This window comes from Ascaphus truei, chromosome 5 (assembly GCF_040206685.1).
Source record: "Ascaphus truei isolate aAscTru1 chromosome 5, aAscTru1.hap1, whole genome shotgun sequence".
In the NCBI taxonomy this organism is placed as follows: Eukaryota; Metazoa; Chordata; class Amphibia; order Anura; family Ascaphidae; genus Ascaphus; species Ascaphus truei.
The window spans coordinates 233,554,433-233,567,779 of NC_134487.1; the positions used below are offsets into that span (position 1 = coordinate 233,554,433).

Consider the following 13,347-nt stretch of genomic DNA (forward strand, 5'->3'; position numbering starts at 1 on the left):
TGTAGCAGCCAGAGCTTATCCTCTATTATACGTCACTTCTTCCTGTGGACAGAGGCATAGCTGTATATTTAGCACAGAAATCTTCAGACTGTGCATTTCTATTTTGTCCCTTTTTGTGTTAGATTCCTTTTGGGAACACTTAGACGAGGTATAGGGAGCATATGGATGGGGTAGTGGGAGGCTTTATGGGGAGGGGTTATCTAGGGCAACAGGAAGTGTTCTAGGGAGCATTTGTTTGCAGCAATAGGATAATAGGGGGAGTTATAGGGAGGGGTATATAGAAGTAACAAGGAGCAGCTATTTGGGTCAGTAGGAATTATAAAGAGCATCTATATCTATCTATAGCGATAGGAGGCAATGGTGAAGAATTATATGGATACATAACCCCAGTTATTAAAGCAGCAGTCTGCGCTGCTCACAGTTGTTTTTTTTTTTTATCTCGCAGTACCTTAGCGACCAATAGAAAGTTGCAATGTCATTCGGAAGATGATGTTGCGGCTTTCTATCAGTGAACCTGATGGCCATTTCGGTCACTTTCTCCCTCCCTGGATTGTATAAAATAAAGTGTAAATCCTCTTTTTGCTTGGAACCAGGGGGGTGCGTGGGAGTAGGGGATGGTACAAGAGTAAGGTATGGTAGAAATAAATATATATAGCTTATATATTTATTGGGGAGGGGAAGAGATCTATTGTAATTTATGGTTCAGTTGCACTACGCTGTGGACGTTGTGTGCATTGCAGGTGTAGAAATTGTTTCTTTTTGTTCTATTATAGATGTTTTAGTGTCAAATCGGCTTGAATATTGCACATTCTGTATGTACGTACCCCCTAACTTTCTCTGTTAATTTGTTAGGTTATGCAGATTTTTCAAAATATCTTCATATTTTATTTTTAGAAATTAATGTGTTAAACCAACCCCCTAAAAAAAAATAACATAATTTCTACAGAGGTCTGTGGTGGTAGTAGTGATTTCTGAGGCTCTTGGTACATCTTGCCTTTGTCATTCAGGATACTTCCCATGTTTATAGAAGGAGAGGTGCTGAAACTGCTCAGGGATTAATGGGGCAGCCTGTTAATGTGTTTGCAGTGTTTGGCAAACGGTTTGTGCCAATACTGTGCCAATAACCACTATTTTTTCTTTTCTTTATAGCCACCATGGGGTGTTGTTAATTTTGCAAGTGACGAAGGGGTTAATCTCTTCACAAAAAGCAGCTTGTTTTGCACATACCTAAACATTGCTTTGTAATGCATTAAACATTATTACTACACCGTATGTAGGGTGAGTTTCACTTTCCTCTAGTGTGATTAGAGTGTGTCTCACACATGAGACACGTGATGTGAGCCTGAATACCCTGCACGACATGTTCCTCTAGTTGGTTATCCCTGTTATAAAGTGATATGTTAAAAAATAAATAAAACTGAAAGACAACAAGGAGTAAAACTGTGAACTGAGCTTCCCCAATGAGTGAACGGAACATTATAAAGAGCTGTGAAGACAGATGAACAGGAGGGAGGGCCAATCAGAGGGGTTGAGAAATACTCTGAAACTATTTACTTTTATTTTATATTAAAAAAAAAGAGAGAGCGAGTGCAAAACTAATTATCAACAATAGTAAAATGGTGTCAAATGAGTTCTGACGTAATGGATGATGGATGTACACAACACCAATAATATACAAAATACAAAAGACGCAAATCAGAGACAACAGGTGGTTGAATGTATAACACCTGTGGGATAAATACGTAGAATATCCTTATAAGAATCCAGGACGAGATATGATCTATAAAAGAGAAAAATGCCAATATAGTGAAGTGCATTTTATCATATAAATAAAGCGCAAGAAAAGTGGCTACTTACAATGTAGCTGAAATAAACAGGCATGTAAGGATAAAATCCTTTCTGTGATTGCAACAGAGAGGCTGGTGATGTCAGGTACTCCTCTCAGGTTACACACTGTGTTCATAAGCACTGAAGTTCCCATGGTTGAAAGTGAACTACACAGTCCCAATTGCCTTGAATAAGGCTTTGCAGCACAAGCAGGCGAATAAAAATTCCTTACTTCAGACAGACAGGGAGATCTATTTAGAGACCCTCACCTACCAGTTTGGTCTGTGAAAGACTTCATCTGACTTTTATCCTTACATGCCTGTTTTTTTCAGCTACATTGTAAGTAGCCACTTTTCTTGCGCTTTATTTAAATGATAAAACGCACTTCACTATATTGGCATTTTTCTCTTTTATAGATCAAATCTCGTCCTGGATTCTTATAAGGATATTCTACGTATTTATCCCACAGGTGTTAGACATTCAACCACCTGTTGTCTCTGATTTGAGCCTTTTTGTATTTTGTCTGTATATGTATATGGTGGGTGAAAAAGGCAACACAAAACCTCCACCGTTAGCATATAGCCAATAAAGAATATAACTTGTGAGCACATTCAAATGTCTTAGACAGGTCTGCAACCCTGCCTTTCAACCATTATCACCTCGCATACAGTGCTCCCACTGCAGCAAGGGATTCTGGGAAATGACATGCAAATGAGCATACGTGTCACCTTTTGCTGGGAATATCCTTTCACATGGCGATACATCAGCTTAAATGTATGGTAAACCTAGATCGTAGGATCATAGGACTTCATGTGAATGGATATTCCAGGCAAAAGGTGACACATTGTCTGTTCATTTGCATGTAATTTCCCAGAATCCCTTGCTGCAGTGGGAGCACTTTATGCTTGGGGATAATGGTTGAAAGACAAGGTTGCAGACCTGTCTAAGGCCTCGGGTATGGTCAGCGCTTATGCGCTGACCCGTGCTGAGGCGTGCTGCTGCTCGGCAGTGAGCCCCTGCAGCCGCAATGAGAGCGGCTTTTGCAGGGGCTCGCTTACGCAAGCGTGCGTAAGTCTTAGCAAAATGTTAAATTTTCGCGCTCATTGGAGCGCAGGGCCGGTCACATGAGCGGTTCGCCCAATGAGGGCGAACCAGCTCCATGATGTCACTGGCCCGCCCCCTGACATGCCCCCGGACGGCGCGCTAACCAAGGCCAGGGAAAGCACCCGCTTTCCCTCAGCGCGCCTCCGCACGGGCTGAGGCACCATGGACTCGGCCTAAGACATGTGAATGTGCTCACAAGTGATATTCTTTATTGGATATATATATATATTCCTTAGAAAAATTATGATATATATTATTAAATAATGGTATCGTAAAATATATATATTATACTAATTCAGTAGTTAGCTTGCAAAAAAAAAATGGCAGCCATGTTCTCTCCCCCCCCCTTCCTGCTCCCCCGATAAATTGAGAAAATGCCGCTGATATCTTGAGTTCTACTGGCTTGTTGACGAGTGTCAACAAAAACATTTTTTTTTTAATATATGAAACTAACAGAAACTGCCCCTTTAGGAGGCTCACAATTTAAATTCCTATCCGCCCGCAACCCCTGTAATAACAGCACTGAGCAGTTCGCTGGAGACTGTAGCTGGAAGTGTGCATGCCCATAAGGCACTTATTCCATCACTGCTTCACTATGATTTCACGCTCAGAGGGGCCTGCACCGCATCACTCTCCACGTTAGATATGTATACATTGCTCCAGCGGTGTGTCGCAGTGAAGGAAGGGGTTAATAAAAGGACGTTGTTTTTGTTTCACCTTCAGTCCTAATGCACCCCTGCTCATGCCAAAGCGCAACACTTTCCAAATGCCACAGCTGTGCAGGCAGGGAACTTTCCCTGGTCCTTGGGAAGTGGGTGCTGCTCTGCGTATATGTTTTTGTTTTTGGTTGGAATCAATAAATGGCGTTGATTAATACCACTCGTCTCTTATTTTTTTTGCTGAGTCAGTAGTTTTCTCATTATCAAAACTTTGGGCTGGGAATAATGAATAATAATAAAAAAAAAAAAGTCTGCAGTTGCATTTGGCATACATAGGAGTCATCAAGACTATGACTAAGAGGCCAAAGTCCGTGAGAGGGCTCGCTGTACGGTTTTGGATCAGCTCATAAAAGGAGTGTTCCTTCTGTCTGTAGCAGGGCTACGCAAGTTAAGATAATGAAAGAACCACAGATTATGCCAGTGTTTCCCAGCCTGGGGGCTTCAAGATTTACACGAGGAGCTAGGGAAGGACAGGACATACAGCGGCAAAGATGAAAGGAAGGGATATAGAAGCAGGGTTACTTCATCTAGTTCTCCAGAGGGTCCAGATCAGAACCCCTTTCATAACAGAAGGGCCACAAGCTTGTTGTAATTTTAGATGCATAAAAAAACTTGAAAATGACTGTAATTTAACATCTTGCAAGAATATAACATCTGTATCATGTATATTTACATTACCTTCATTTCTGAGTCCGTTTCAGTGTGGAAAAACTGCACTCAGCCGCTTAAGCAACTAGTATGGAACTAGCAGGAGCAGTGTGTATAGTGTGACTATGGGCTGCATTTGACCTGCGAACCGCCAGTTGTAGAAACCTGGGAAAGAGTGATACGTAGAGCCTTATTCTATATGCACTGAAGTATCCGTTTCACAGGTCATGTCCAAGAATTCCAATTTACTTCAATAGGGATTTTTTGCCGGGGAACAGCCCTTCTGGCATGTATAGAATTATTCCCATAGATAGAGAGGGACAGAATAAATCCAACTAACTCTATTCAGGGATACTCGATTTCTAGGAAAGACAAATCAAAGAGAGTAGGGGTGTTATTTTATATTACAGACACCTTACAATTTACACTGCTAAAAGACTCCCCAAGCCCATCCTCTTTTGAAATCCTATTTGGCAAAATCTGCCTCCCCTTTTCTAAGCCCGTTCTTATTACTGGCTTCTACCGCCCCCCTACAATCCCTGATTGATATCATCCAGTTTCTTGGCTCGATTTCCTCTCTGAATGGGAAGAGTGAGCTTCTAGATCTTGGCAATTACAAGTACAATTGGCTCGACACTAAAAACAAGAAAATCCAGATACAAAAGTCACTTAACATAACGCAACTAATTTCCCAACCCACACGGACAAACCTGAAATTTCATAACCATTCCTTGCTAGACTGGATTCTCTCCTCCTAGTCCCAGCAGAATCCAATCCTCTGGCATCCTACCTGACATTTTCAGTAACAATGCAATAGTGAACTGTGTATGGAAAATCATACCACCCCAATCAAGTCTTAAAGTTCTTCTCACTGGAACATTTAGAAACTTTAACCCACAACCGTTTCTGGCTGATCTTGCCAGCTGCCCTTGGTACAGAATCAATTTAATTCCCGACCCCAATTCCACACTCAACTATTTCCAATTTGAGCTCTTAAAACTCTGTGATACCCATGCTCAACTACGCAGAATAAGAGTACGGAGGCCAACTTTCCGTGGGTAACAACCAACCTTATATTGCTCTACCATCTTAGGGATGCCTTGTGGAAAAGCTACAAAGTAACTGGCACTACCCAGGATCTTCACCAGAATACATGAAACCCAGCTAATTTCTGGAAGGTTATCAACAATATCTTCTAGCCATCAACAACAATGTAATATCATTAAGGAGGATATTACTCTGACAAATCCCACTGACATTGCAAATGCATTCAAAGAATACTTTGTGGGGTGTGCTACTAACTTATTAGTGAAATGCAACCCGAACTACAAACATGAACCTCATTATGGGAATACCCCTATAGCCACACCCTCTCCCAACACTGCCCCCAATTTTCAATTTGGCCCAGTGTCTGAAGAGGAGATTACACAAGTGCTCTTCAAATTAAAAGTTAGCAGCCAATGTAGACCTGACCTACTGCAATCTAAGTTCCTACGACTTGGTACCCCAGCCATTGCCAAACCGCTTGCTTCCCTAATCAACTCTATTCTGTCTGCAGGCCATATCCCTAAGACAAGGAAAACTGTCAGAGTTGTCCCAATCTTCAAAAGTGGGGACTAAAACACTGTCTCTAAACTACAGGCCAATCTCTCTTCTCCCAATACTATCCAAAGTCATGGAAAAATGTGTTCACTCCCAATTAAGCGATTACTACACCATGACAAATTTCCCTAGCCTATTCCAATCTGGCTTTTCCCCAAAACTCTCCACGGTAACTACCCTCCTAAAAGTTTGCAATGAGATCCAGTGGGGAATGGAACTGGGACAACTTACTGGTGCACTATTTCTAGATTTTGCAAAGGCTTTTGATACTGTTGATCATGTTATCTTGCTAAACAAACTCCCGTGCTCTGGAATAAGAAAGCATGCTTTAAACTGCTTTCATTCCTACCTATAAGGTAGATCCCAACATGTGTCTATCTCGGGCACTAACTCCAACCTCTTGGATATCACCTCCGGTGTCCCGCAAGGCTCTGTTCTGGGGCCTCTACTCTTCTAAGTGTTTGTCATGGGAGAGGGGGTTTGGCCTGGTATTAAAGGGGTTACACCCCATTTGGCCACCCCCTGCTCTCACTTGGGAAGCAAGGGGTTAACTGGACTGCGGTCCAGTAATGTTTTTTTACCCTGCTTCAGCACCCAAATGTGTATTCCCCTGTAAATGTGTATTGTTCCCATTCCAGTGTCTGCACCAACACATACACTGGGCTCGATGCGGGAGGGAAAGGGTTAATAGTTAAGGAGTGATTATAGCCCTTTGTTCCATTTGCAGGCTCCATTTTGCAGCTCCATACGATCCTATGGGGAAACTGGCGATTTGGGCCCATTTTCATCAGAAGACATGCAGGTGGCACCCGAGAGGAGGAGCGGCGGTTCCCCATTGTAAGTCAATGAAGCCATTCATTTCAATGGGGATTCCTCGACGCCGACCTCCAGGAACGGGTTGGCAGCCATTCAAACCGCAGAAGCGGATACATTGTCTAAAAAAGAGCATTGATCACATTAGGCCAAGTTCAATCACAATTGGCGTGGGAAACTTAGGTTCTAGGGCACCCAGGAATAAAATTATTTTTGCCCCTAGACCCTAGGAACCCCTGCACTCGACCACCACCGGGTCCGAGAATGAAGGACCTCCGTAAAGGGTCGCGCTCGCCACGAGGGTCGCGCCATTGACTAATGGGAGCGGAGGTCCCATTGAATCCTATGGCGGCGCCGGCCCATGCATTTCCTATGGAGGCGCCGGCCATATTGATTCTAATGGAGGAAAGCCGCGTGGCTTTGAAACGGCTAAGTCCGAAAGTGTGAAAAGTGTAAGCCTATATCTCCGGTTCTGTGAGTACCAGAGGGCTGGGATTTTGGTCGCAGGTAGTCACTGTTCCGGCATGACTGCAATGGCCATTACCAGCCCTCTCCGATCAACCAGACGGAGTATGAGCAAATGTGAAAATTGTGATTGCCCCATTGACTTCAATGGCGGAGTCGCTCCACTGAAAGCCTATAGCGGCGGAGCTCATTGATTTCAATGGGAGAGTGAAACGCAGAGATTTCTTTTAGCTTATAGCGGAGAATCCTGCATTAAAGTTAATAGGGGATTTTAACTTGTTTTTTGTATCTCCGGTTCTGGGGGTCGTGGAAGGCTGATATTTGGCCACGATGGCAAGGGTCCTCCGGCATGAGGACCTGGCAAATTTCAGCCCGCTCAGACCCACAGAACTGATTATTTTAATATGTGTAGATATTAAAGAATATTGTATTTTGGGTCTGGTATAAAAACCCAGAGCCCATATGGTATGTTAATGCTCAGGGGGGAGACAAGTGGTCTACAATAAACCCCCTGATCAAAGGCTCTCCCACCCTGCTTGTGTATGCTAGCACAAAGGAAAGCAGGACGTGGGTACTTTATGATAAGTGTTGTGTTTCACACCTTGGGACAAAGGGTTTCCTGGCCCAAGCAGACTTTCAGACGCAGTAGAATAATATTCACCCAGTGGGCAGGTATTACTGTGCCTCTCAAGTGAGGTGGCAAGGAATGATTGGGTGCAGATAATTGTCCTCCAATGACTCACACTCAATGCCAGGGTATAGGAGTAAAACTATATAAACGAGTGTAAGCTCTATGCCCAGTGTCTCGTACTTTTTCGTGATATCTTCATCTGAACCTGTATTGCTGAATGAATTGCCAATCCTGTACCTGATTGCTTCATTGTCCAACCCTTAAGTAAGTGTCCATTTCTTGTCTGTTATTTGTATCATCTTGTGTGTTCTCCTTCTTTAAGGAATAAACTATATTTATTATATCTAAGTCGTGTTCAATTCAACCCAGATATTTTGATATATATTATACCCTGTCACTAGCTACCGTGACAGTGTTCATCAATGATCTTCCTACAGCTTGTAAGGGAGCTTCAATACACATGTATGCGGATGACACAACCTTATATGCACACAGCCCTAACCTCTCCGACCTTGGACACGTACTTCAATCTGACTTTTTGAGAGTTGCAAATTGGATTTCCCTAAGCAAACTGTCTTTAAAATCTTACAAGACTAACAATGGTATTTGGGACCAAGGCTACATTTCTAAAGCTTCCAATGAATGAGCTCCAGATCAGAGCCAACTCTATCCTAGCCCCTGTTACTAGTTTCAAATATTTGGGCATATGGTTTGCCTCCCATTTAACTTTGGGTTGCACATTGATACCCTGACATCCAAAACCTATGCCAAACTAAGGGCCTCATGCAGTAAGCGACGATTATGTGAAATCGGCAAGCTTACCGATTAGTCATGTTATTGGCGATTTTTCCTCTCCGTATGCAGTAAGTGCCGAATACATTCAAAATCAAGCCGAAAACAAATCCGCCCACTCTCACGATGATTAGCCGATCACACACAGGTGTATCGGCGTGCATGGCGGGGTGCTGTTAGGTTGCCCAATCACAAATCTTGCTGAATCAGGCGAAACAAGCATGTATTGGATAGCGCGCCATATTTAAAGGCAACGTGTACTGCTAATCATTCTCTGTGTTGTTGGGAGTGAGAGAGAGAGAGACGCACAGAGCTTGGTGATTGAAGATTTGCATATTGACTGAGAGACTTGTTGTGTATTGGGAGAGCTTTGTCCTTTGTTGTTTTGTTTACATCTTTGTCTTGTTTTATATGTGGAAGTGTTTCGTGTGATTGGCTGTACATTTGTTGTCTGTTTTTTGTGAGTGCTGTAAGTATGCCCGCAAAGCGTGGGAAGAGTGATGCTGGTGGGAGTGGGAGTGCTACTCGTGCGAGTACGCGTCGGAGTGAACGTACTGTTCAGGGGAGTGATGTTGCTGGGAGTGCGAGTGGTGTTGCTGGGAGTGGGAGTGCTGGTGCTGCGAGTGGTGTTGCTGGGAGTGGGAGTGCTGTTGCTGGGAGTGAGTGCTGTTGCTGGGAGTGTGAGTGCTGTTGCTGGGAGTGCTGTTGCTGGGAGTGCTGGTGCTGGGAGTGCTGGTGCTGGGAGTGCTGGTGCTAGGAGTGGGAGTGCTGGTGCTAGGAGTGGGAGTGCTGGTGCTAGGAGTGGGAGTGCTGGTGCTGGGAGTGCTGCTGGTGGCGCAGTTGCTGATGGGGTGTCTGGTGGTGGCGTGCTTGCTGGTGGCCAGCTTTTGGAGGCTCTTCCATTGGAAGAAGGAGAGTCTCTCTGTCTCTCATATGTATATATATATATAGTGTGTGTGTGTGTGTCAAATTAGACATATCTGTTGTAGTCCTACTAAAAGCAGTAACTAATATACCACGTTGCATTGCGTGCTCATTTGCATGTGAATTCCCACAATGCTTTGCTGCATTGGAAGCAATTTATGGTGGGCGAAGATGGGGAACAACAGGGTAGCACACATGTGTAACACTTGATAATGAGAAATTATTACTACCTACAGGTACAGAACATAAATATGTATAATATTATTGTGTATTTTATTTATTTTACTCCTACAAACACGACATTACTGCCTATTTTAAACATGCATCAAATATATTGCATGCAACGGCCTACAAACATCACTTGCACTAACACATCTATAGTTGTTTATGAAAAGGTCCATTTTTGCTTTATGTCATATACAGACAGCATAATGAGGCACACGTAGCATATGTTATGTCATTGTGTTCATAACTTAAACAGTGCAGACGACTATTTAGCTCCTCTACCATTGTGTTAAAGCAGCTGCAATTAATATCTCATCACAGCATACACTTCAACAGAGGGGGTGGGGTTCAGCACACACACAAATTACAGGCTCATTTTAGGGTCAACTTAGTTCACACCATTTTCACCTGTTTGAAGTAATTGAAAGGTGTGGCTGATTAGGCTTTTTGGGGAAGGGAATAACGTTCTTACAACCTGACTAGCACAACTGAAGTTAATCACACTCATTTGAAAGCTTAACTCTAGCTACTAAATGCCCCAACAACTCATTACTTATCAAAGCGTACGTCACACATTAGTTCACTCATATCTATAGTTGAACTACTATCAACGACACATTATCACACACTGCATGTCTTGTCTTGTTGAGTGACAGCCACATTCAGGTGTGCCACATCTTCTATTAATGTACCACACATATCCTGTACCAAAAACAAAACTTTTTGCAATATGACCACCTTCATGATAACCATTGTGAATGGTCATCTCATGATAGTTATGTACATTATGATACTGATATCACTACACAACATATGATTTTTATGTACAAATGTAATCTATTTATCCTCACGCATTACTGCAGAAACATAGTATGTTGTATGTTAGGGAACTCAAAAGTTCTAAGTACACAGGCATGTACATTGTTATTACAACTATTTATGTTCACTTTCACACACACATTTTCGGTTAAGGAACTGATGCGGTTAGGTAATCATAAATACAGAACATACAATAAGTGTTTGTTCAATATTTACACATGTAAATGTAAAACTAATGTTATTGTTATATATAGTTGCCCCTGGAGGACATGTTTATTTATTATTTATTTATAAAATATTTTACCAGGAAGTAATACATTGAGAGTTACCTCTCGTTTTCAAGTATGTCCTGGGCACAGAGTAAAACAAATAATACATGGTTACAAATACAGTTACATAAATGAACAAGGTATACATTTATATACAAGACATTGCGTGTCACCTGAGATGGAACAAGTGTCTTCACCTGGGTCATGCAGCTCAACATACCTAGAAGGTGAGTGTATCAGTTGGTGGCCATATAATATGTGCACTTCTATATGTTATGTTGTCATGTTCATTATTTGTTTTGCACATCTTCTTTAAATAGGATTACTTAGTGTCAGTGAAAATGAAGTGTAAGGCAACATGTATTGTGTTAGTGATGTGAACTATCATGTAGGAGTTGTGAGTTTAGAGCAAGTTTTCATTCATTCATATTTCATACTGAGTCCAAACATTATTCGTAAGTCAAGGTAGTTTTTAATGTGAGGTTATAAAACGTATGGAAACATGTTAGGTGTTACTTATGACACAGTAGAATTACATAGTAACACAGCAGAGATTAACATGCCATTTAATAATGTGTACATTTATTTGTAGAACATGATGATGAGGATTATGATGATGATGATGATGATGCCGCCATAGACACAGAAATACAAGCAAGTGACCATGAAGAGGTTCCAATTGAAACTGTTTTACCGCCAAATCGTCCAGCAACTACCACATACGATGCAATTGTAGCTTCTGAGGGAAAAATTGTGGAAGCAGAAAATCGTCGCCATTCTGACCTGATGACAGTGCTGGAAAGGATGATTGCACTGCAGGAAGAAACAGTATCACAATTGGCACATCTCCACAGAGTCTTCATTGAAGTGCCTAAACAGTTGCAAAAAATCAACACCTCATTCGAAGCATTAGTTGTTCAGCAAACCCAAGCAAATTACTTGAGAATGACTAATGTACCACAATTCAACTTGAACACCTCACAGGCAGGATCTGTACATGCTGGTCAGTTTTCACCACATGCATCTGATCTTCATTCCCCAGGTCCGAATGTTACCGGTCAAGTAGCAGACATTGCTGTGCAGGTTCCTGACGACATCCTACCGCTGCCATCTGTACAAAATCAGCAGCTGACACCTACAAAGGAGGCGACAAAAACAAAACAGCACAAGCAGTTACTACTGACCAGTTTTTGGACACAAACAAAAAAAGACACACATGAAACAAACCAACCATCACTTGTGCAGTGTCTACCAACTTGCTCACATGTGTCAGTGGGCACAAGCTCTGACCGTGAACAGTCACTGCCCAAAAGCCCTGTAGGTGAGTCACTGCCCAAAAGCCCTGTAGGTGAGTCACTGGCCAAAAGCCCTGTAGGTGAGTCACTGCCCAAAAGCCCTGTAGGTGAGTCACTGCCCAAAAGCCCTGTAGGTGAGTCACTGCCCAAAAGCCCTGTAGGTGAGTCACTGCCCAAAAGCCCTGTAGGTGAGTCACTGGCCACAAGCCCTGTAGGTGAGTCACTGGCCACAAGCCCTGGCCGTGAAGTGCCAGAGGCCACTCAAAGTGGCTCTGTTGTGGCTAAAGTTGCTGCAAAAAGAAAAAGGAAAATCCAAGAGACAACAAGCAGGCCTGTTACTCGCTCTCAAAAGGAACAAAAAAAATAAATGTTATAATTCACTAAATATGTCTTTGGCCTTGTTTTGTTGACTTCAGATTATCTAATTAATATTGTATGTATGCTGAAGACTGTGTTGTTTCCAAACTTTCAAGTATGTTCTTGTACACGTGAAGTTTTGGAAATTTTAACAGTCGTAATTAATGAATAGTGTTATTAATATTGATGTATGAATCGTGTATTCAGTAATGGTCCACCAGGAGCCAGTTGCTAAGTTTAGAGAAGCTGCCATTGACTTTGCAGCAAAACATTGCATTTGGGTGTGTTACTTGATGTAATCATTGCATGTGCATATTATTCACATGCAATTAAAAAAACACCTATTTAACTGCAAACATCTTTCTTGTACGTGTACAGCAGGATTATGTGTTAAATATTACTTACCTTTGCCTTGCTTGGGCATTGTAATGTTGTCCTTTAATCATTTATGTGTTCTTGTTTCAAGAACATCTCTGAATGTATACTAATATATATATGTAGTATGTATGGATATATGCACACACACACACACACTGTGTGTGTGTGTGTGTGTGTGTGTGTATGTATATATAGTACTATCTAAACTGGTATAGATGTATTTACAAAAAACATACACTTCATGCTTCCTTGTGAAAACACAGTATTTTAATAATACAGGCCTAATGTTTGAGAACTATACTAAGTGTGAGCCTCTAACAGTATTGGGCGCAAACAAATGTTTATTACTTAATTCACTCATGTTTATCACCATTTAAATAGGTTTCATACAAGGCCTACTTACTGCCATCAATATGTTGTGTGTACTCCTGCAATATAAAAAAAAAAAAAAATTATATATATATATATATATATATATA

General features: G+C 41.9%; 2 protein-coding genes across 3 annotated transcripts in view; both read left to right on the top strand.

Moving 5' to 3' along the window:
* Positions 1-1,447, top strand: part of TGOLN2 (trans-golgi network protein 2) — a 14,902-nt gene extending 13,455 nt beyond the window's left edge. For both annotated transcript variants that reach the window (XR_012801814.1, XM_075601731.1), the window contains one exon: positions 1-1,447. This exon is cut by the window's left edge and continues 718 nt beyond it. The gene's annotated coding sequence lies outside the window, so the exon portion shown is untranslated.
* Positions 1,448-2,255: 808 nt separating this feature from the next.
* Positions 2,256-12,508, top strand: LOC142495783 (uncharacterized). The gene is made up of 2 exons (XM_075601732.1): positions 2,256-11,065; positions 11,431-12,508. The coding sequence occupies exons 1-2, from the start codon at positions 11,017-11,019 to the stop codon at positions 12,498-12,500; spliced, it is 1,119 nt and encodes a 372-aa protein (XP_075457847.1). The 5' UTR covers positions 2,256-11,016; the 3' UTR covers positions 12,501-12,508.
* The last annotated feature ends 839 nt before the right edge of the window (positions 12,509-13,347 follow it).